Here is a 25,600-nt window from a genome sequence, read left to right on the forward strand (position 1 = left end):
TCTTTATGAATTTGTACCAACTGGACAGTTGACCAAGTTTACTATTTGGAAGTGCTAAAAAGGCCACATGAAAAAGACAAAAACGATTTGAACTTTTCGCCAACAATTCATGGCTCTTAGATCACGACAATGCACTAGCTCACAGGCACTGTCTGTGAGGGAGTTTTTAGCCAGTAAACAAATAACTGTATTGGAACACCCTCTCTATTCACCTGACCTGGCCCCTGATGACATCTTTCTTTACCAGAAGAAAAAAAAATATATTGAAAGGAAAACATTTTGATGACATTCAGGACACCAAGGTTAATGTGATGACAGCTCTAATGGCCATTCCAGAAAAAGAATTCCAGAATCGCTTTGAAGAGTGACTGGATACTGGCGTGGGTGCATAGCTTCCCAAGGGGAGTACTTCGAAGGTGATGGTAGTGATATTCAGCAATGAGATATGTAGCACTTTTTCTAGGGGGAGTTCGCGAACTTAATTGTCTGACCTTCATGGAAGCTTTTCTGATCTTTTGTCAGTATCCTCACGCCCCTTACTCCACCCTTCTTGGTTGCTACTGAAAAAGCTAAGGTTACCAGATGAGAATTCTCTTAAATTTCAGCCCTAAGCCAACCAAATAACTTTGCGTCAGCCACTCCCCTGCGTTTGGCTCCCTAGACCCTATAGTATCAAAGCAAGTCCAGTCTCCTTGTAATGATCCTTCTCTCTTACTGGATATTCTTTATATTTGCTACCTATTAGTGATTTTTTTTTTTTCATCTTAAAAAGTCAAGTTAGGGCAGCGGGATGGTTCAGTTGGTTAGAGCGTGAGCTCTGAACAACAGGGTTGCTGGTTTGATTCCCACATGGGCCAGTGAGCTGCGCCCTCCACAACTAGATTGAAGACAACGGCTGATGTGTCCTGGAAAAATACACTGTTGCCCAACATTCTCCAGTAAAAAAAAAAGTCAAGTTAATGTACTGAAGGGCAAGTTGAACATTCACAACATTCCTCTGCACACACTGTTCCTTACCACTGTGTGTACTGTTTCTTCTCCATTCTATTTCCTTCTCCAGCTAGACTTTTTTCAAAACCTTGCTAAAGAATTCCCTTCCATGACACTTCCCCTGACCACCTCTGCACCAAAAAAAGTTAAACACTTCTTCCTACCTTTTCTTACATTTATTTTTACTAAATTTTACAATGCATGGAAATTTTTCAGAAAGGTAACTTGAAATGACTGGCAGAAACAAGAACTACAGGAATTGAGTGAGAGGTGAAATCATAGTGGGACAGTGCAGAAAGATTTCATCCATTCAACAAATAACCAACATCTCTTAAGGACAGCATGTGTAGTGAGTGTTGGAGGAAAGAAGTGGGTGGATTGTAGGTTGGAACAGGTGTGGGCAAAAAGGTGACGAAACAATTGATTTAGATCTTGAAGAATGGCTGGAATTTGAATCACCTGAAAGAATGGTGAAGAGGAGGGAAAAGGAAAGAGGATCAAGAGATGGAAATGCACATATTTTTGGCTATTATAAGCTGACCAATCTTGGCTAAAACAGGAGGTTCAGGAAGAGCAGTATTAGAAAATAAAATTGAAAGCTTAATCATAGAATCCTGGAATTAGAAAAGGCCTTAAGAATCATCTAGGTCACCCATCTTTCAAGTGAAGAATAACATTCTCGACAAACGGACAAGGTATTGAGGTAGCATATATACCACTGTACTCTTCTAACTGTTATACTGAATACTGTTATATATGTGATACTAAGTGTTATATCTACCGTGTTTCCTTGAAAATAAGACCTAGCTGGACCATCAGCTCTAATGCATCTTTTGGAACAAAAATTAATACAAAACCCGGTCTTATGTTAATATAAGACCAAATCTTATATAAGACCGGGTATAATATAATATATAATATAATATAATATAATATAATATAATATAATACAATACAATACCAGGTCTTATATTAATTTTTGCTCTAAAAGACGCATTAGCTGATGGTCCAGCTAGGTCTTATTTTCGGGGAAACACAGTATGTTATACATAATAGAAACATGCCTTCTTTAATAGCTTCCCACTGGTCCTAGTTCTATCCTGATGCACCCAGCATGAGTCTATTCCCTCCTTATGGGACAGTCTTTAAAATAGCTTTCATTTATTGATGTGTGACCTTGAACAAATTATGTCGCTTTTCTGAGGATCAACTTTTTCATTTTTAAAAGAGACATGTGGCAAAGGCTAATTAACTGTTCCGTGATATTTGTCCTCCCCTTCTCTTTATTATAATTGAGTCTTTTACTAGGCACATGGGCACCCAGGAAACACTACGTTTCTCCGTCTTCCTTGGGGCTTGATGGGGCCTGTGCTTAAATTCTGGTCAATGGGCTGGGAGCAAATGGGACCTCCCTTTCCTCCTTCCCAGGGGCTGGAATTCGGATGCGGGGTGAGCCAACTTAGTCCCTGTGGATGAGAACAATACCCTTGGCACGACACAGCAACAAGATAAAAAGTCAGGGCCTCCGACTACTTGCCAGAGCATAGCCATTACATCAGCTTGGGCTTTATACAAGAGAGTAATAACTTCTGTCTTGTTTAAGCCACTTGTCATTATTATTATTTTTTTTTGTAATATATGTCTTACAGCACCTGATACCCAATAGGAGGTAATACCTCTATAAAAGGAATTTTGTAAGAATTAAATAAAATTAGAACTACAAAATATACGTAGGTTCATTTCTTACTGTTTGACCATCATCTTCTCTCTTGAGACTGACCCCAGACCCTGTTATTGACATAATTCAAGATTAATAGATTTCCCTGGATCTCTATCTGATAATACCCCTCAAACTGACCATAAATTCTTTGTAAGCTTTGTACATAGAACAGCATACATTCCCCCTCTGACTTCCCTATATATTTAATTGGGGGATTTCTGTGCATTTGTCACCCTTAGCAAAGCTGCAACAGATCCTGTCTCCAAATATCTGCATTCTTTCAACAAATATTTATAAACCGCCTGCTGTGCAGGCTTAGTGATGTAATAGTGAATACTAACTTACTGGTGTAAAATGGCATTAATAATATTTTTACAAGGTACAACTGCCCATTAATGAGACTGAACTTTGAGGACCTACAACTGGAAAGTCACACCTTGAAGAAGTATATGCATGACTACTATGTTTCTTCTTTTTCACACACAATAACCTTGGGGCAAATCCAAAGGGGCCAGGTCTCATGACCTGTTTAGTGTCACATACTGGAACCAATTTTCTGAGACTGATATTCAGAAAAACTCATGCTACATTTTTATATACTATCTTGTTGAAACATAAAAATGAGAACACATATAACAAAATTGGAGAGGCAGCAGAGTTGAGTGATTAATAGTGTACCTTGGGACTGGATCGACTCGTCGCTCTGGCGCTGACTAGCTGTGCAATTTTCAGCACCTTTTTGCGCTTGTTTCCTCACATATAAAATGAGAGCAATAACAGTAGCAGTAACAGTAATAACGTAGTAATAGTACCTTCCTCCTAGGATGAGTCTGAGGATGTAAAGGCTTAGAAAAGTTCCTGGCACATGGCGCAAGTGCTCAATAAACATTAGCTACCATTATTACACATATTATAATAATGTGAAGAGATGACACCATTTCTGGTCAGGGTATAAAGAATTCTGTGCTATATGGACAAACAGCATTTTCTAATAGTGGTTATTCTTTATATTTGCTACTTATTAGTCATTTTTTTCCATCTTAAAAAGTCAATTTAATGTACTGAAGAGCAAGTTGATACCATATTTCAAAAGCCTTAAAAATCTGCAAGCCCTTTGTTTCAATTCCATTTCTAAGCGTTAGTCCTTAATAAATAATAATGAATGTGCTTAAAATTTGGCTATAACGATGCTCGTTGTAGTATGTTTATAAAAGTATCAAATGAAAAGAAAGCAAAGAAAGACTATTACAAAAGAGGTTTGATTCAATAACCTATGGCAATCCATAAAATGGAATGGTATGCATCTATTAAAAATAATTTTGTAATAGAATATTTAATGATATGGGAAGATATGTCAAAGGAAAAAACATTCAATTACAGTGTGATCCCATTTTGGATTAAAAACAGTTAAAAGAGAGTGTGTGTGTGTGTGTGTGTGTGTGTGTGTACATGGATTAATAATGACTCCTAGGTTATATACAACAAAAAATAACAGTGATTATCTCTAGTTGGTTCATTTCTATGTAATTTTTGTTCTTTTTGCTTTCCTATAAGTTTCCCACATGAATCTATATTACTTTTGAAATAAGGAAAAACGTTACTAAAAGGAAGTACACAATGTGCAACAAACTAAAATCTTGAAAACATTAAGGCATTCTCCAGCCAAAGACAAGAAATCCCTTTGGCTTGTTTACAAAGTAAAAGATCCAGTACACAGATGTGTTCATTACTTTCCGGACACTCCCTGCATTCACATGGTTTTCTTCCACAGGCCCATGTGAAACCTAGTATTTAGCTGTAGGAATCAAAACAGATGAACACCACAAGGCAAATTTAGGAATCCTAAAAAATACAGGAAAACAACATTCTTATTCCTTTTATTAAAGCAAACCAGAAGCTAAACTAATTTTGACAGTCTTTATGAACCTCAAACGTGATTCAGATGCTTTTACAAAGGAAAGGTGCTCTGAAAGATTTAAACAATGTAACATTCTGTCTTTGAAAAGTCTTCAAAAATATTTTAGTGAGGTAGCTGGTTAGCTCAGTTGGTTAGAGCGTGGTGCTAACAACACCAAGGTTGCTGGTTCCATCCCTGCATGGGCCACTGTGAGTTGCACCCTCCTTAAAAAAAAAAAAAAAAAAAAAAAAATATATATATATATATATATATATGTGTGTGTGTGTATATATATGTGTGTGTATATATATACATATATATTATTTTATATGTATATGCATATACATATATATATACACACATACATATAAAATAAAATTAGGCAATAATTTAGCTTCAGTTGACTATAATCGTACAACGTACAATGTATTTTTGACTATGGTATGTAAAATTTGACCATTTTAATAACATTTATCACAAATAAATACCTTTTAGTCTTTATATTTTTTATAACCCCTTCACTGGACATACCTTCCCAGGAAAAACTGAATCCTTCTAAAATTAATTTGCACTAATAATCTTTAAAGGGGCAAAATGGTGTAAGAAAATTCTAGATGAAATGTTCAGTGCGCAGGCTTACTTATAATAGACTAGAATCTAAGAAACACATACTCTACGTTTTCAACTGCTTATCAGGCTGTCAGTTACCTAAATGCAGTACGTTAACATACAACTTACTGCTTCATATCCTTTTTCATGATATACTACACTCCCTTTAACAAAGCAAAATTACGCTCCCCTTAACAAAACAAAACAAAGATTCTTCTGACTTCTTTACTGTCATATATCATCAAGGCATTTGTCACATCATTATCATCAGTCACTTACACGAGAGACCTCCAAGTTCAGGTTTGTATTAGCTCCTGCCTGGCTTATTTTAATAGACTCCTAATGTCTCTCCCCATTTCTAATCTAACCCCACTTAATCCAAAGGGCATCAGCCCACCAGCCAGCTTAAATACCACTTTCATCACATTACAATTTACTGCAAGCATCTTAGATTAACTCTTATCCTATGAGCAGTGGAAAGCGAACCCTTTATTAAGGCATCCCAAATCTTTATCTTCTGCTTCTGTTCAATGTGAACTCTCTCCACAATCAGGCTGATCTCACCAACTCCTACTGATGACTTGCTCAAGCGGTCCTCCCACCCCGGCTTCCTAGTTAAAGCGAGAATGGTGCTCACACGCGCAACTGAAAAACTACTAATAAGGTTTTCAGTAACCATTACAGCTGTAAATAAACTCTTTACCTTCAGAATTTCAACAACACTCACATATTGTCTGACCCATTGATTAGGCACCAAACCATAATGTCTCTTACTGTCAAGCTATTATACATCTGTGACCTAAATTAATTAAGAAGAAGTAATTCCTTTATGGTCCTTTATATTGGTTGTACCTCTCATAGCCTCTGACAGACAGCTACAAACCTGGTAAATCCTCAACATTTGAACAATGAATGAGCTGCATCTTAAGTTTTTGTACAAAGCCAAAAATATTTATAATTTGCTATGTACCTCTAAGGCTTTTCTCTAACAAAATGAATTCGTATTTTATGGGTTCATGCATTGGGGGGGTCCTCAAGACCACCCCCAGGTTCAGTGATCCATCAGGACTCACAGGACTCAGCACATAGTCATCCTCATGTCTAAGATTTATTCCAATGAAAGGATACAAAGCGGAATCAGCTAAGGGAAAAGGAACATGGGCAAAGTCCTAAGAAACCAAGTGCAAGCTTCCAAGAGTTCTCGCCCAGTGGAGTCACCCAGAGCACAATTTCTCCAGCATCAAATTGTAACAACACATGACATCTATCAAGGAAGCTTGTTGGAGACACAGTGCATAAGGTTTTTTTAAGGGCTGGTCAATTCCAGACTCCCAGAAAGTATTCATCATAGGTCACCTTGTTTATAGTGTGTTTTCAGGGTGGCACAGTGAGCCACTCTGCAGTTTTATATCGGTGTAGGGAGCTGTTGACTATTCAAATTCTCAGCTGTCAGCAAAAACACTGTAAGCAGGCCTTTCTAAGAAAAGCACTCTTGGGCCTGCTATGCTAAACCTTTTCGATGTAGTTCATTTCGTATTTTTATGGGAGAAATGTTACACTGTTCACTATGTTTGATTTACAAGAGGCACATAAAGTGATTTTTTTTAAATATTAAAATCTAGCATTTAATTAGAGATGCATTGCCTAAACTGGCACCCAAGAATTAAAAGTTATACAATTTTTAAATAATTCACATCCTTTAGGTATTTCAGGTTTTCTTTCTTTCTTTTTTTTTTCCCCTTGTAAAATAAGGTATCTTTTTCAAAACAAACTTTCAAAGGTCAGGATAAGGAATTAAGTATAATATCTAAAAGAAATGAAACCTCTCAGACAAGTTTCTTGTCTGCTCTTGGTTTGTATTTTATAGATGGAAGCTTTGAGAGGCTACGTAATCCACCCAGGTTTACCAGGTGAGCTAGGATTTAGGCTCAGATCCACTTCATTCCAAACCCCTGGTCTTGGTTTATACCAACTACCTCCACCTCTTTATTATGAATCATTTTCCTCCAAACTATATGAGATATATATGTCTATATATATCTCTTTATATACATATGTAAATATTTTTTTGTTATACAGAGCACTGTGACTTTGATCAAAGTCAAATTTTAGTTGGATCAGAACAGGCTAAGTTTAACCCAGGATACTCTGCTTTTTCCTGTCCAACCCTTGCAAATTACAAATCGAACTATACCCTTTATTTGGCATCATTCTGTTGGAAATTTTGTCCTTTATCTGGCATCAATCTGTTTGAAATTAGACAGAGCTGGTATCAGAATCTTGGCATTTCACTTACCAGATGTGGGGACCTTGGGAAAGTTGGTTATATTTTCTGAGTCTCAGTTTATTGATCCACAAAATGGGAATTCCTACCTCAAAGGTTTGCTGTGAGAATTAAATAAGATAATATATTTAAAGGACCCAGCCTAGACATATTTGCTGAATAAATGATTGTCTGCAACACTGGAATAACTGACTGAGGAGAAAGCCAAATCAATAACCTGAGGGAGAAAGGAGATGGTAGAGAAGTACCCTGGCCACCAGGTGTCACCACTGGCCCAGAAGAGCTGGCTTGACTGCTAAAAGTGGCGGTAGGACCCTGCAGCAAAACCTAAGGCTCAGGGTAAGACTCACTTGCACCTGCAGGACATTCAAGAATTGGCTTTGGCTTTTCAACACCCTAACAGCTGGTACAATATTTGTCGCACCATTCCAAGTTACATTGTTTTCTTATCTGTGTTAAAAATGATTGTAGTGTATTCTTCAGTAGTTGAATGTTTTCCAACTAGTACGTTGCTATTGTTCCGAATAATTAGTGCCTACTGAATGTGTCTGAAGGTCACTAATGAAACAAGGCACTAATAGGGACTCAAAAAAAAGAGGAAAAAAAAGGATTGTACTATAATTCATTAGCTGAACAGCCACAGAAGATTTGTCACCACAGTTTAATTTTAAAAACTATCCTCTGCTGACAGTATTTTAATTCTGAGAATCAACAGTGCTTCCTGCATATTTGGCTTCAGCCAACTGAACATTCCAATTTCTGGTTTCTATAGGCTTCAATCTTGCCACAATTTTCTGGCCCCAATTCCACAACCCATTGACATTTTTTCCTATACATTATTAATACGAATGATAGAAGGAAAGCAGAATATTTTTAGGATAAAAATAAAGTCTACGAAGAGTAAATTTAGGCAAAAGAAGCTTTAACTATTAACTTTTTCCCTTGATCTCAGGAACTTCAAGGTTGATTTTTTAAAATGCTGTAAAATTTCTATTTTCTTAAGGAACACTTTAGGGTAAATCTGTCAACCTGCGAATGGCCCTGGAATTACTCAAGGATCATTAATGCTCCTGATTTCATTCTGCAACCTGCCAACGACTCTCCCAGAGTGCCGAGGGGCTCATCAAAATGAGGGAAGGATCTGGGTTCTCCTTCTGCTTGGTTCTAAGTCCCCCACACTCAGAGCTACTAGTGGCCTCTTCGAGATGGGTAATTCAGTGAGGGTTAGCACAGAATTGGAGACGCAGCTTTCTGATGAATCACAGACTGCTGTCCCATCTGCCAGGGAACACTTGACTCAAGTCAAGCCCGAGCAGGCCTACCCCTGGGCTCCTGAGTCCCCGAGGAACCAACACGGGAGAGGGAGTTAGGCTAAGCACCGGCTTCTCTTGGAATTCAAGCAGTTTGGGTCATTTTTGTTATTGTTTTAACAGCAGCCCAAGTTCCACTGTGCACTTCACAGATATGGAAACATCTTAAGGAGAAACCAGAAGCATCCTCTCCCTTCTGGCCATTGCTCCCATTCCTAGAGAATTTAGGAGGGAAGAGCAGATAGCAGGAACCATTTGGAATCAGGCGAGCAGGAGCCCAGTCCAGTCCAGATGCAACCGTTTGCGAAGCACTTTGTGCAGATCAATACGTTCCTGACTGATTTCAAACTGGTCCCTAGAGAAAGGAGCTCCCGAGGCTGGCCGCCCTCCTGGAGCAAACGGCCAAGGAAAGAGACGCTGCCCACAAACCATCCCCTGCGGGCAGGCGCGGGCACCGCGGCCGGGGAGGCGCGGCGCGTTACCTGGGGGATTCGGCGGTGAAGCTGCCGCCGTCTAGCAGCCGCATCTTGCAGAAGAGGACCCCATTGACGAAGGGCACCGAGGAGAGCTCCTCGAGCTCGAAGTCCACCTTAAACTTAAACTTCTTCTTCTTCATCATCCTGAGAGCCAGACGCCGGCGAGCGGGGTGCGGGGGCGGCCCGAAGGGGCGCGCGGACCGCCGCCGCCTCAGCTCGGCCGCGCTCCGGGCCCGCCTCGCCCCATAGCCAGGGCCGCGAGCTGCGCGCAGGGGCGCGGCCGGGGGGCGCCGCGGGCGGGCCGGGGACTGGGCCGCCGCCTCTCGCGGCAGCCCGGGCCGGAGCGCGGCGGCGGCCGCGGCGCGGGAGCGGGTGTGCGGCAGCTCGCCTGGGCGGTGGGCGCCCTTTCGGTGCGCAGCTTGCCGCCGCTGCCGCCCGTCTGAGAGCGTGGAGAAGCGACGCTCGCACAACCGCCGCGGCCGCCGCCGCCTCAGCCACGGTTCCCCAAGCGCCCCCAGCGGCCGCGGCCGGCAGCGCACCGCCGGGCGGAAGCGGGAAGGCGGGCGAGGAAATTCGGGGCGGGCGGGCGCTCCGCCGGGAAGCCGACCCGCGACGGCAGTTACGGCGTCACGTCTCTCGGGTTAAAAAAAGACAAACTCAACCCACAAGGAGCTTCCTTCTCCCGCTTCCTCTCGTCTCGGTCTTTCAGTTTTTGCTCCGTCTCCTTTCCCCCCCTCCCCCCTCCAGCGGAGGTTTCCCCCTTGGGATTGAGAATCTTGGGTGAAGAGCGCTAATCAGAATCTTCACGACGTTGTTTTCATCAAATTGAAATCCTAAAACTAAAATTTCCCTTAGGTTCTCTAAATTCATGAGCTTTCTAGTACAAAATGAGGACGAGGTAGGACAAAGCAAAGGGATTAAAATGTGCTGCTGACCTACCAAGTGCCTAGGCTGCTACAAGTGTTTTCTCTTGTTTATGCTTTTAATTCCTGTCACCCAGTATAATGGAGTACAGAACGGGTTAAAATAATACCTTCCCTTTTAAAATTTGGCCTTCCATACCAAGAACTGAAAAGCCTAAAAATAAAGTCTCCCTAGATACGTAGCAATCACCTGCTGTCTACAAGCATGTAGATGTCGGTACAACGTGTATTGCCTACTCCGTTACATAATACTCCTGTTTTCAAACCGAGTTATTGTCCTAATTCAAAGAGTCCCTCCCTGGCAGTCATCTCTGAACGGGTGTAATTCAAGAGATTCACATTCCCAGTTCACTCATTTATTCACGCATTCATTCATATAAAAATATTTTTAGTCGCCTAAAATGTCAGTCACTGGCTAGACCCAATGATAAAAGAAATAACAAAAGCCTACCCTCAAGAATTTTACAGCCGTTGATACAGGGAAGGGGCATGAGGACTATTTTTGCAGAAGGAACCAGGAGGTTGGATTCCAAGCCTGCTGCCTACGAGCTCCAAAACGGAGAACTCAGGCCGACGTTAATCAATAACAGAGCAATCTCTCCAGAAGATTTGAGATTGCATTAGGACCATCCCTGTAGTTACGCCCACGGAAAGGAAACAGATTGTGCTTTACAAGAGTTGAAGACAAACCTGCCCCTATTCTTCTTGCATATTACTGAAGTTAATTTACCATTTTTCTTCTACCCTCCTTTCTCCGCACACCAGTGAATTTCCCATGGAAGTAGAAAACACATATAAACCCTACCTAGCCCAGTGGATGGAGGGGGTCTCTCTTCCACTAGTGATTAGAGACTGCCACTCTTTCTATGGGGTAGCCTTTGGTTTCTTACTCTATGCTAAATAAACTTACTTTTACTTTAAACTCTATATTGGCTTACGTTTGAATTCTTTGCTAGGTGAAGCCAAGAACTCTCTTTTCCTGTAACATAATGAGGGAGGCATATATAAATCAGTCATTAAAAAACAAAACTTAGCATTCGGAATGTGAAGAAGCAATTTGTCTAGAACTGGGGAGAAGAAGCAATTAATCAAAGTTGACCAGTGTTCTGAATATCAAAGAATGAATAGGATTTGGGACAAAGTGGGGAGGCGTCTCCCATGTGGAAGAAACTGAAGTGAAGACCCAGAGGCAGAGTTTAGGACTTTGGGGCTAGATGTTTGGTAGGGGATATAGCTGGCTGCCCAGCAGGACAAAGGGGAAAGGCAGTGGGAAAAGCTAAGGGAACACTGAGGTTTGTAACTTGGACAAACTAGATGGATGTTAATTCTGTTGACTGAGCTTTGGAATGTGGACAAAAAAAAGGAACCACATACTAAACCTGACAAGCTCAGGGGAGGCCTGCATGGCAGGCCCTACAAACTTAACCACAGAGGATGGTCTGAACATAAAAATTGCTAACTAAAAGCAGGTCATGGCCCGTAGTCACATCCTTGGCCTATAGGACAAAGGTCAGTCTTTATCTTAAATGAGCCTCCTGTTTGTTGTCTTTTTTGCATCTAAGATAATATATCCTTAGAAGGTCAGAGAAAACCCTTTTTCCGATCCATCAGGGCACAACCCCCCACACCAGAGCAGGAAACTCCAGAATCCCTCCTTTGTTGTCCCCGATTACCATCTCTATGTGCTGTAATATGCTAACCTGTGTCCACCAATGTCAAAGAAGTATCTGTCTCTCCAATGTACTTTTTATCCAATCCCAGAGATCCCCTCCCCCGTTTGCTTTTTCCCACCCCCTTAATCTACCATCAATGGATTTCTGTAACCCTCCTCCTTTGATTCTAATGTACAAAACATGTTGCAAAACTGCCATTTTCTGGAGCATTTGCTCAATCCGTAGAGATTTTGCTTCCTGGCAATTGTCATCAGTTTGGCTCAAATAAACTCATAAGCTTTATCTTAGGCTGGATGTTTTTTCGTCAACAGGAAGCAGGAGGAAGCCAGGTTGGGAATGGAAAAGATAATGAATATTTGAACTGCCTTGGAGATATTCAGGGAGAGAAGGGCAGCCTTAGCCCATGTGAAAGGTTAAGACTGAAAATACTTGGGAATGAGAGTATTCCCTGATGGATGAAGCCCCAAAGGTAGATAAAAATGAGTTACTTTGAAGACCATTTAATGGCTAGAAGGAGGAAGAGGAGCTTGTGAAAGTGCCTGAGAACAGTAAGAGAAAGAGGAGATCAAGAAAGAGAGATGGCCTGGAAGCCAAGAAAGAGTTTTAATCATTTAATGTTCATAGTTATTCAAATGAACAGGATACACAGGGGCTTATAAATAAATGAAGGATAATATAGATGTGCAAACAGATCAATGAGAAAGAGAGAAGAGAGAGAGAGAGAGAGAGAGAGAGAGAGAGAGAGAGAGAGAGAGAGAGAGAGAGAGAGAGAGATCTTCATGATCCGTGGAGAGCAGAGGCAAATGCTGCAGGATTCTGGAGGATTTGGACTGTGAGGGGAAGCAGAGTTTGCCACCCCAAAATAAGCTCTTTGGGATATTGGTTATGTTAAGCTGGTTATTTTTAAGAATCAAAAGACTCAGAAAGAACCTTTGATTCTCCCCCTTACCTGCCTAAAGGAATTCAGACAGAAAAACCCGCTTAAAGGAAGGAAGCTATCACCTTAGCATAAATAAATTAAGTGCGACAGAAAGGTAGGAACCTAACAACCTCTATTTGTTGAACTCCCCTGTGTGTCCCATTGTTTCTGGGTGGCCAAACTAGAATTTATTTACCAAAGGTGTGCTCCTCATCTACCTGTGAATTGCCTGCTTTCCCTTTGAAGTCCCAGAGCCCTGCCTCCCTCACTTTAACCCTTAACAGCATACATACCTCAACTGTGGATATGTCCTCACGGTCCCAAATTTTTATGCAACCCCCATATGCTCGTATGTAATAAATGTGGTTATTTTTTCCTGTTAATCTCTCATGTTAATTTGATTAGACCAGCCAGAAGAATTTAGAAGGGTAAAATGAAAATTATTTTTCCTTCCCTACAATGGAAAAGAAGCCGTTAAATTGAAGATCTAGGAGGTCATTGATAATCTTGACGAGAAATCTCCACACAAGGTGGTGACAAAGTAAGATTAAAATGTTCTGGGAAGTGAACAGAAGGAAGTAATGAGGAGTGGGTAACTAAAAATTATTTTTTCTGATTTTTGTCAGGGAATGAAAAGAGAGAGGACCGTAGCTAGAGAAGAAGGGTTCAGACTTTTAAAATAACATTCAGGAACTATCCAAGATTCATTGAGAGCCAAGCACCTTAATAGGTTCTAGAGATCTGAGATGCAGTCCCTGTTCTGTATCTTACAGTCTATTGGTGGACTGTTGGAGTATATTGGAGACAACTAAGCAGGCAGTTGCAATAAAGTTTCAATGTAACACTGAGTTCTATCTATATATGATGGTGAATAGAGGTTGATGTGGGAGTGTATAATAACATCTAACTACTAGGAAAAGTAGGTTTATGGAGGACTTTCTGGGGTAAGCAACATTTGAGCTGATGTTTGAATGATGAGAGTGGGGGTAGGGAGTGGTTTCCAGGAAGAGGACACTGCACGTGCTGAGTCTCAGAGGAAGAGAGCCTGTGTTGCAGAAGGAACTGAAAGTAGTTCAGTCTGGTTGCAATTTAGAGTGGGGTGTGGTGACAGGGATATAATGAGGTGCCATTGAAGTTTTAAAACAGGGGAATGATACATTCAGATTTACATTTTATAAAGCTCTTCACCTTCAGTAAAAGTGGAAGGAGGGAGAGAGTCTAGTACTCTTTTTTTAGCCTCATGATTTGATTATTAAATACCTGTTATGAGTCAAAGTCCAAACCAGAAAAAGACATTATATTCAAAGTATTTAAATGAGAAAAATTTAATGAAAGGACTCTTTACAGGACTCTTTACATAAATTTAATGAAAGGACTCTTTACAGAACTGAGGGCAGGATAAGGGACCCACAGTCTGGTGCGGAGTTGAAAAGGATGAGAGATATCCTGACCTCTCATCTCCTGCTTTCTGATCTCCTGCTGGTAAGTCCCATGACCCAAATCCAACCAAACCTGAGGGAAAAGGAACCTGGAAGATGCAGTTCATAGAGGATAACCTCCTGGGACACCGCAGGGCACAGAAGGGTGGACAGTGGATGGAGGTAAGGAGACAGAAAGCTACCAGCACACACCTGATTTAGGCAAAGTTCACTGCGGGAACCTGAAGCCACTCTAGATATTTCAAAAAACAAAGGGATATCAGTCAGGCAATTCAGCGCTTCTCAAATCCTTGGAAGGACTGGAGGAGTGGAAGTCAACAGACTATTGAATTCAAGGTCACATCATTTGTTGCAAATATTACTAGTGTTCACTAATATCTCGTCTTCCTTTGCTTTCTGGGCATATGGGGGTTTATATTTCTGGATCACCTTGCAGTTAGGTGGAGCCATGTGACTAGCTTTAGCCAATAACATGTGAAAAGTAATGTGTCATTTTCAGGACGAGACAGTGAGAAGCCTCTGAGCAGTTCTCTAGACTTTGTCTTCCTTGCCACAATTGTTATGGAGGAAACAGTAAGCTGAGATGTAATACAGATTGAAGCAGACCAGATCACTGAATCAGCACGTGAAGAACTGCTAATACCAGCAGTAAACGCTCCCCACCCCAGTTTTATTGAGATATAATTGACATATAACATTGTATTAGTCCAAGATGTACAACTTAATGATTTGATATATATATATATATATGTATATATATATATATATATACACATATATATAGTGAAATGTTTACCATAATAACTCTAGTTAACAGTCACTTCCCTCTCTTTTCGCATCTGCTGGTTGGAATTTGATGTCAAGGGAAATGTTTGAAGTTCCATGGTGAAGATGACAGAGTTTCTATAAGCCTGGGTCTCCAGGTGACTGTGTGACAAACAGTTACTCCCTTAATCCTCCATCCCTAACCAGGAACGCTTACACTGAGCTGTTATGTGAGCAAGAAACAAAATTTTACTGGGAACTTTTGACGTATGTTTGCCACAATAGCTAGAATTACCTTATCACAGAAATTGTTACCAAAGGAGGGTGCTATCGTAAAAATCTAAAACTAGTCAGACAGGCAGTAGACAATAAGGAAACTATTATTAGGAGCTAGAAAATGGAACCCATGGCAAGACATTTGGTAAAAGAGTTGCCTGCGATAATCAGAAGGCAAAAAAGCTGCCTACAAAGCCCATAGCTCTAGAAGAGGTTGGAAAATGGAGTGTTAGTGGATTATGTTTATTGGCTGCATTTAGATAGATATTAGAAAACATGAGATGAGCTCATGCAGTAATAAGCAGGTTTGCAAACATAAATGAAAAGGAATATAGAGAGCACAGAAGTCTGGAGCCTCAAGGGATTGGAAAAACCGACTGCTCTATACTTCAAAGAATTGGAAATAAGACTGAAAAAGCTTTTGAGCAATTAGGGCCCATTAAAACTCAGCCACTCAGCAGAGATTATATTTAGGGTGTAGCCTTCACATTTAAGTCTGAAGGACTTTTAAATTGAGAAGAAAAGTATATGGTGAAAAAGCAAAGAAATAAAATAGAGCCTATATTTATCTCTAGGAAAGAACTTAGTGTTACTGGCATATGGAACTGGTTGGATGCAAATAGATCAGAAGTCTTTCAGTTTTTGAGGGACTGAAATGCTAAAGAAATCATGAACCTGTATGAAAAGCTTTACTGTCTACAAGGAAGTCATGCTTCCCAACCTCCACTTCACATGTGGGCGTAGAGGAAAAACTCCACAGGGTGGAGCCAGTAACCACAGAGGATGATGGACAAGAGGGTTCTTGCGGAAAGTAGAAACCACGACTAGCCTAGGAACTTCCCCACTGCCAGTTCAGGGACATCACAAGGCCTCCATACAGAATTTCATCTTTGCGGTAGTCCAGTGTCTCCCTTTCTCCATTTCCCACCTGCCAGTATTTACTGCAATACATTCGCTTCATCATTATGCATTGGGTATGATTGAGGAAGACATCTTATTAGTTTATAGGTCACAGTGAGTTTTTCACCTTTGGGACTATTGACATGTTGGACCGGACAACGCTTTGTTGTGGGAGCTGACCTGTGTATTGTACAATGTTTAGCAGTACCCTTGACCTCTACCTACTAGATGCCAGTAGCATTCCACTCCTTCCCAGTTGTGACAATCAAAACTGTTCCCAGACTTTGCCTAATGTAAGTCATCCCTGGTTAAGAATCATCAGGTCACAAGATGATGTGGGGTTGTATTCAGAACAGATGGGGAAGCCTGCGCAGTTACCTGGAGATCCTGTACTTTGAACTTGATGAAGTGACTGGGTGAGATTTTAGTTTACCTCCCTCGGGGAAAGCGTGAGTGTGTATATTATTTGGGAAGAAGGGTGAAAAGGATTATTCAATGACCAAATGGATGGGCTATGGCATAGAATGGTAGACCATCACAAAACCTGTTTTCTCTTCTTTCTGAGTACACAGTTAGATTATATTTTCCAGTTTCCCTTGAAATTAGGTGTTGCTGCAAGACTTGAGTTCCAGCCAATGGAATGTGTGCAACCTCCAGGCCTGGTCCATGAAAACCTCCTGCACGTGAACCTTTCCCTTTCCCCCAGGTGATGGCTGAATGTTGATGTTAAGATGGCCTTGGAAGCCAGGCATTGAAGATGAGAAATCCTTTATCAGCCTGGGTCTTTCTATGAGTTTATAGCAGTGCTTCCTCACCCACTCTCTCACACCCACTGACCAGATATTGGTCTGTGAGAAATTAGCATTTAATTTTTGGTGTGTGATATAAAAAATTATTCTTAAAAATTATAATACAAATGTAATATATAACACAATGTTTACCATCATAACCATTTTTAAGTATACAGTTCAGTGGTATGTCAGAAGACATTCACATTGATGTGCAACCATCACCACCATCCATCTCTAGAATTCTTCCATCATCCCAAACTGAAACTCTTTACCGATTAAACAGTATCTCCTCATTTCCTCTTCCCCCCTACCCCCTGACCACCACCCTTCTACTTTCTGTCTCTATGAATTTGGCTACTCCAGGTACCTTGTATGAATAGAATCATATAGTATTTGTCCTTGTGTGAGTGGTTTATTTCACTTAAGCATTTACTTTTTAAAGCCACTGAAATTTAGGGTGTGCTCGTTGTATCAGCCAGAATTATATATTCTGTGCCTGGAACAGAGTAGATTCTCAAATGTTTGCTAAATGAATGAACATTCAACTGTTGTTATTAATTTGAAACATTCATTTAGAGCATTATATTGTATTTTATTTGTAAATTTTTCTGTATTATAATTATATAAAAATTATAAAATATCTACTTTTGTTTAATATACATTTAGTGATGAGACAGGTAAAGAATTAACAGGAGTAAGCTTGTGCGCTAGCAGGAACGAGATTAAAAATTAACTGGTTGGCTTTGACTCCCCTGGCTAGCACTGCACCTGCAAGCTGACAAGCACCCTATATCCATCATAGGTGGGAACAAAATAGTGCCCACTTGCAAAGGCAACCCCCTGCAAGCTAACAAACACCCATCATAGATGGGAACAGAATAGTTCCTGCAAGAAGCCCGTTGTAACAGCAAACCCCTGAAAGCTGACATTCATCATAGATGGGAATAGGACACTTCCCAGAAGAAGCCAATTGTTAACAGCAACCCCCTGCAAACTAGCAAGCATCCTACATCCTGTACAGAAAAATATAAAATCCCAGCCAAACAAAGACCCACCACAGCTATCTCTATCAAACTGCCCTGTCAAACTTCTTTGCCAGTATTCCTCTTCTAAACAGAAACCCATGGCAGCTGTCTATTCTTGACTCTGCCCCTAGCAACTCCTCTGCCGGTGCTTTCTCTCTTTTCTAAACAGAAACCCATGCCAGCTGTCTTCTCCAGACACTGCCACGGGCATCCTGCTGCCCAACTTTCAATAAACCTTTTCTTGCTCTCCTACTTTTCAGAGTCTCATGAATTCTTTCGCATTCTGAGAACAACCAGGGGTAATTATAAACCAATACATTTAGGAAACCTTATAATTGAAATAAATCAACACTAGGAGTCCATGACATTTTTTTCTATACATTATTCATTTTTGGGAAACACTGCTATATTGGATTGTTTAAAAAAGCATATATTCTAATAATGTTATATCAAATACACGCTTTAATTTTCTGTTGCCTAAAACCAAACTAGACTGGCGTTATCGAGGAATGATTATAGGAGAATGACAAAAGGAGTATGAATAATAACATTTCCAGCCAATCAAAAGCTTTTTAACTTCACGTCGAAGAAAATATGGCAGTAAAAACATACTCTGTTTCTTTGGTCCTGTAGTTAATAAGTGATGTTACTGATACCCAAGTACAAACATTTAACTGTCTTGAATACTAGTATGCCTGAGGGAAGGATAAGGGCTTTCAAGGAAAGAACCAGATTACTTTCTGAAGTGCCTCCTTTAATTCTAAAACTTGATCTCTCTCATCACTATTTTTTTTTTACCTTTTTTTCAAATTTCTATGGAAAGATGGCAAATTGCCTTTGTGGTTCTTGAAACCAAACACTGGACTATATCCCCTTTTATCAGCAATCACAATGTTTATTCAACAACTTCATTCTAGTCAGGACATAACTAGAGTAGATTAGAACGGTTCTTTTGCTTAGCAAATGTGATAGCCAAGTGCCCTAGACTGATAGCATTTAGGGGATCCTTAAACAACGATTTGGTCCTTTCTTTCCTTGCTTCCTGTGGTCTAATGTTAGGGTACCTATGGGAATGATCATTTCCTCACCTCTTCATAATCATTCCTATCAGGCAGAACTAGATTTCCATTTTCGGAGAACACTAATACTAAATTCATAAACAAATACATTATGGAAGTTGTGAAAAATAAGGATTTTTTCACTAAGAGCTTTTTAGAAATTATGGATGAGCTTTAAAAAAGCTGAGAAATCTTTTAAGAATTGAAACCAAATTAACCTTGAATCCCAAATCTGAACAAACCTTGTTAATTTGTTGATTTAGATCCAAATGATTTTTACAAATGAGTAAACCAAAGAGGAATGGCTTTAAAGAAACCAAACCAAAAAGCAACCACTAACCCAGGGACTATTCTATTCATTTTCTAATTAAATTGGCACAAAACCAGAATACTATCGTAACATTTTTTTTTTATTTAGCATTATTTTCTCCTTTTATACCAGAGATATAGAACTTTCAGGTACATTTTCTTTTTACTTGTTGTATTTTTTTTGTTTATAAAACCTGCAAATTGATAGATTACAATACAAAAATAAATAGCTTCTATGGCAATCATAAGACAAAACCATGCCTCCCATAATATCAGTAGTTCTAAGTTAGGGCTATATTCAACTGGAATTCTGAAATGAATCAGAGTTATGACTTATGGGCATTAATTTAGGAGTTCCAGGTGTTAATCCCAGTTCTGCTTCTAACGGTTTGATTTCGAGTGACAACTTTCTTGACCTCATTTTGTTCTGTAAAACAAGTGAAATAGTCCATAACAGCACTGTCCCATAGAACTTTCTGTAATGATGGAAATATCCTCTGCTCAAGATGGTAGCCACACACTGTTATTAAACATGTGAGATATGCCTGGTATGGCTAAAGAATTGAATTTTAAGTTTTATTTAATTCTAATTAATTTCAATAGCCACATGTGGCTAATGGCTACCATATTGGACTGTAAAGGTCTAGCCTCACTCTCACTCTGCAAACATTTGAGTGCCTATAATCTGCCAAACATCAGGCTATGTGGGGAAGGTGGGTCATCACCATGTCTTTGCCGTCAAGAAATTAACATGAAGAAAAGGTAAATAAATATTGTCTAAGCTATGTGCTTTAATAAACATATGCGGTCTGACAATTAAGTTCATGAACTTGTTGCAACGATGTTGCTAACATTATTTGCTATCAGAGGGATTATTCATTATGAATTTGTATCAGCTGGACACACAGTTAACCAAATTTACTATTTGGAAGTGCTGAAAAGGCTGCGTGAAAAAGTTAGATGAAGATGACCTGAATTTTTGGCCAACAATTCATGGCTCTTGCATCACGACAATGCACCAGCTTACCCAATACTATCTGTGAGGGAGTTTTTAGCCAGTAAACAAATAACTGTATTGGAACATCCTCCCCACTCACCTGATCTGGCCCCCCATGATTTCTGTCTTTACCTGAAGATAAAGGAAATATTGAAAGGAAGACATTTTGATGACATTCAGGACATCAAGGGTAATACGACAACAGCTCTGATGGCTATTCCAGAAAAAGAGTTCCAAAATTGCTTTGAAGGGTGGACTAGGCACTGGCGTCAGTGCATAGCTTCCCAAGGGGAGTACTTTGAAGGTGACTGTAGTGATATTCAGCAGTGAGGTATGTAGCACTTTTTCTAGGATGAGTTTGCGAACTTAATTGTCTGACTTCATATGTAAAAGGCACTGTGCGCACAGAGGAAGGAGCATTTAGTGGAAGGCAAATCATCTCTAGATCCTCTCCCGCTCTAAAATTATATAAGTTAAACTCAACAAATATTTACAAAGCACATATTTTCTGTCCAGCTCATTATTAGCTTGATTTCTGAGTACAGCATTATCAGTTAGAGATAGTAGCTGACAAATACTATCAGCACCCTTATTCTATAGATTCATCCATTCAATATTTAGTGAGTGTTTCTTTATGTACCAAGCACTTTGCTAGGCATGAATGAAAAAAATGAGTTTGATGACGTTTTAAAGGTGATCTCAAAAGTGTACAGTGAAACGAAAACACACTTTGACTCTATTTTTGAGGAAATAAATTACCAGGTGATGGGTTTGGTTATATTTAGAATTGATAGTGTTTCAATTTAATTCAATTTTATATTTATTGGTCTAAATATGACTTTGGTCAGTCATATTTAGAATTGATGGTGCTTCAAATGTTATTTCAACTACCTAAGACCAAATCAGCAGCATTGATTAGAAGTCAAGAAAGTGGAAATGAAAGGATTAGGCATGTTTGTTCATAAGTTCTGCAATACATTAGTTAGAATAAATACTTTGAGGAGGTATTTCTTAGAAAGTATTGACAGAAAAACATCCAGCCTAAGAGAAAGCTTATAAGAGTTTATTTGAGCTAAACTGATGACAATTGCCAGGAAGCAAAATCTCTATGAATTGAAAAAATGCTCCTGAAAATGGTGGTTTTGCAACTTATTTTATACATTAGAATCAAAGGAGGAGGGTTTGGTGGTAGATTTCTACCACAGAAATCCATTGGTGGTAGATTAAGGGGGTGGGAAAAAGCAAACGGGGGGGAGGGGATCTCTGGGATTGGATAAAAAGTACATTGGAGACACAGATACTTCTTTGACATTGGTGGACACAGGTTAGCATATTACAGCACATAGAGAGGGTAATCAGGAGACAACAAAGGAGGGATTCTGGAGTTTCCTGCTCTGGTGTGGGGGTTGTGCCCTGGGGGATCCGGAAAAAGGGATTTCTCTGACCTTCCAAGGGTATATTATCTTAGATGCAAAAAAGACAACAGACAGGCTCATTTAAGGTAAAGACTGACCTTTGTCAAGGAAGCTACAGGCCAAGGATGTGACTACGGGCCATGACCTGCTTTTAGTTAGCAATTTTTATGTTCAGACCATCCTCTGTGGTTAAGTTTGTAGGGCCTGCCATGCAGGCCTCCCCTGCGCTTTTCAGGTTTAGTATGTGGCCCCTTTTTCATCCACAAAAGGATTATATCATGTTGTTACCTGGATATAAATTCATATTCCTTTTCAAAGTTCTTTTTTTCTTGTTTAATGGCGTCTGGCTACAGTGTCAAGTCCAGTATTTTTCTATGCATTAGATCATGTCTTCTTTTCCATGAAATACTTATATCCCTCAAATGCCTCTAGTTTATTGGATATATATACATATTTATTTCTTCAACTATTATTTATTTAGTTGATCGATACGCAACTATTTAATTAGAGGACACAAAAACAAATAAGAGTTGGTTTTTTTCAAGGACTTGAGAGAAAATAAAACAGAAGAAAGTTGATAATGAGGTATTTATATAACTACCAGAGTACTTCAGAGGAGGATGCAATTACTTCCAGATGAGACATTAAGAGAAGGCTTTGTGGAGGATGTGGCATTGAGCTAGACTTAGAGCCTTGAAGGAAGTGTAGGATCTGCAAATGCAGAGAAGGAAGGAAAGGCCATCTCTGGACTTGAGCCAAGGCAAAGAGGCAGGAAAGCATGAAGTTAGGGAGGCGAAGACTCTGAGTTGAAATAAGGGAAAATATAGCTATGAAAAGGAGTACAGGAAAACCAGGTTGGAAACAGATTGTAGCTAGAACCTGGTTTTAAATGCTAGGCTAGGTAGTTGAGATTTTATTTCATAGATTGTGAGCCATTTGAGAAAGGGAATGAAAAATCAGAGTCGTACATTGGGAACATTAATCTGACAGGAGTATTTAAGATATGTTGAGCTAGGAAGAGCCTGAAGCAGGGGCCAGTTACAAGACTAGTTATTACAGATATGCAGACAATAGATTATGAGGCTCTGAATTAGGATACTAGTTAGGGACATTAGAGCAGAGAGGACTCATGAGAGGTTATTGTAAACCTAGAATCAACAGGCCCTGGCAAGCTATTTCATATGGTTATGGAATAAGGGGAAGAAGTAAGAAAAATGACTTTGATGTTATAAATCTCCATGACAGAGAGGATGGTGGTACTTCAAGCAGGTTTATGAGATTCAGGAGGAAAAACGGATAAAGATTGATATAAAAAATACGAACCTATAAAGAAATATATTTACACTGTATTCTAGAAATATACAGAGGATGCCAAAAAATGCATGTACATTTGAAGAAAGGAAAAAACTGCATTAAAATTGTAATACTCAATATATACCGATAACAAAAGATGAATACAAGTCACATTTGTCTTCTGCAATTACAAGAGGTAATCAAAGTGCTTGCCATTAGCATAATTTTAATACAGTTTTTTCCTTTCTTAAAATGTGTATACATTTTTTTGGCACCCTCTATATATATTCAATTCACTTTAACTGATGCCAGTGATGAAAATGTGAAGTGCACTGGGGGACATCTTGAATTTTTGCACTGTGATAATAATGAGTGTCCAGGTTACTTGTATTCAATGTTGTTTCCTTTACTAAGTATATGTATTTTCTCAGACTGAAGACTTAAAGAAGTGCCTCTTGTAACCTTAATCTGACCTTCTTGGTTAGCCAAGTGTCTGAGGTATATAGATTTTTTTACTGCATTCAAAATCTTTAACCAAGGAGAATCTTAAAATAGCACAAAAGATCTTTATCTAACAATAACAAAAGAGTGCCTATCTATAGATGGACTTGATTGAAACGTTTAGCTTACATGTTCTTTGAACACTTAAACTCAGGGGCATTCCAGATTAAATCTGATGTGTTTTATATATTTCAAAAAAAATAGCCCATAGCCAATTACTGTCATTCTGTCATTATCATTACTAATGCAGCCAAATATTTCTCAGTTGAAAACAATAATTTTATTTGTACAATCTTTCTAAGAAGGAATATTGAGGTTTAAGAATAATTGGCTAAGATAAAAAAAAATTTAAGAGTTTATCAATTGTTTTAGTAGAGTGCTTTCTAAATAGATGGCTAAGGAAGACCTGCTATGAAAACTGAGTCCATTTATAACACAAAATCTTCTAAGGAGTACCTTGCTCCATATCTGTGGTTTTTGATTTTCAATCTAAAAAGAATTACAGTTGGAATATGCAGTAGGCCTATGTAGTCTGATATTTTGAAGGTTATATTTAACTTTACACATTTAAAATTTTCCTTTAAATCTTTTATTTCTTTTAAGTGTGTTTTTCCAGGGCCTGTCAGCTCCAAGTCAAGTAGTTGTTTCAATCTAGCTGTGGAGGGTGCAGCTAACACTGGCCCATGGGGCATCAAGCCACTGACCTTCTTGTTATGAGCAACACACTCCAAACAACTGAGTTAACTGGCCCCCCTATCCTTTAAATCTTAAGAGCTATCTTTATAAGAAACTTTTTTCTTTTTTTGAGAGAGAGGAGGGCCAGGACTTAAAGTATGTTGAGACAACCAGCATCATTTCCTTTCTTTGGCACGCTTCCAAATACTAGCTGTGAAAAGATGGGAGCTTCGTTTCTTGGGAACAAGAAGACAGCTATGTAATTGGCAAGTCATTCTGGCCAGAGGATAGTGCAGTAAAATCTCACCCTGATGATTTTACTGTGAAGCAAAAACCAGAATAATAATGTGGGGGATAAAAAAGTTAAAGAAAAATTTTTTTCCAGTGATATGTAGGAAAGGAAACTGAAGTACATACACAAACAATTGCTTGAAAAGCAAGTTTTACCAAAATTATCCAGTGATTTGCTTCCATTTTTGGCTTTATTTTTAATGCAGATTTGATTTCTTAACACATATCTTAGCTAATTAATCAAGCACCTTCATTTGTGGAAATATATTTTTTTTGCCAAATATATTGGCCTTGCACTAATATGCTAAGCCTGGGCTAGAGCGATACTGATGTTGCTGCCTCACATACAGAAGTTGTTATAGAAGGGAGATGTGGTGCTTATGTGGAATAGAAATGGTGGAGAGGGCAGGACGAAAGGGATCCTATCTGTCTTTGCTGACTAGAGAAGCATTTTGTATTGAATGTACAGGTGTGCTTTGACTTATACCACAGATGTGTTCCTGAAAAGTTTTATGTAAACTGATGTTTTTGTTGTTGTTCTTAATCAAATCTGAATGGCTAGGTTATATTTTCAGAATTCCTTTACTTTCGTTTATGATTGGTCTGCAGTTGGCACAGGTTTCTAAGACTTTAATTCTGAAATTCTCTGCTATTTCTTACCTCTCATGTAGTCAAGCCCTGCTTTGTTAATCCTGTACATGTTTATGGGTTATGATTTTTAAAATTCTTTCAGAATGTGGAAAATATCTGTTTCCTTTACCTTATCAGTTTAAACCTTGCAAATCTGTATTTCTCGGGGCCGGCCGGGTGGCTCAGGCCGGGTGGCTCAGGTGGTTGGAGCTCCGTGCTCCTAACGCCGAAGGTTGCTGGGTTCGATTCCCCTATGGGCCATTGGGCTGTCAACCACAAGGTTGCAGGTTCAACTCCTTGACTCCCACAAAGAATGGTGGGCTCCGCCCCCTGCAACTAAGATTGAACACGCACCTTGATCTGAGCTACCTTGATCTGAGCTGCCACTGAGCTCCCGAATGGCTCAGTTGGTTGGAGTGCATCCTCTCAAACAC

At 39.5% G+C, this 25,600-nt stretch overlaps 1 protein-coding gene across 2 annotated transcripts in view; it reads right to left on the reverse strand.

The window, feature by feature from the left end:
• Nucleotides 1-9,525, reverse strand: part of EEIG2 (EEIG family member 2) — a 70,714-nt gene extending 61,189 nt beyond the window's left edge. The window contains exon 1 of one of the 2 annotated variants that reach the window (XM_081026608.1): nt 9,293-9,525. In XM_081026608.1, the coding sequence (XP_080882734.1) occupies nt 9,293-9,429 (137 nt within the window). In that variant the 5' untranslated portion in view covers nt 9,430-9,525. The remainder of the gene's footprint in view (nt 1-9,292) is intronic. The other variant, XM_081026607.1, reaches the window with a different exon arrangement.
• Nucleotides 9,526-25,600: the final 16,075 nt, after the last annotated feature.

Source organism: Rhinolophus hipposideros, assembly GCF_964194185.1.
Source record: "Rhinolophus hipposideros genome assembly, chromosome: 19".
Classification (NCBI taxonomy): Eukaryota; Metazoa; Chordata; class Mammalia; order Chiroptera; family Rhinolophidae; genus Rhinolophus; species Rhinolophus hipposideros.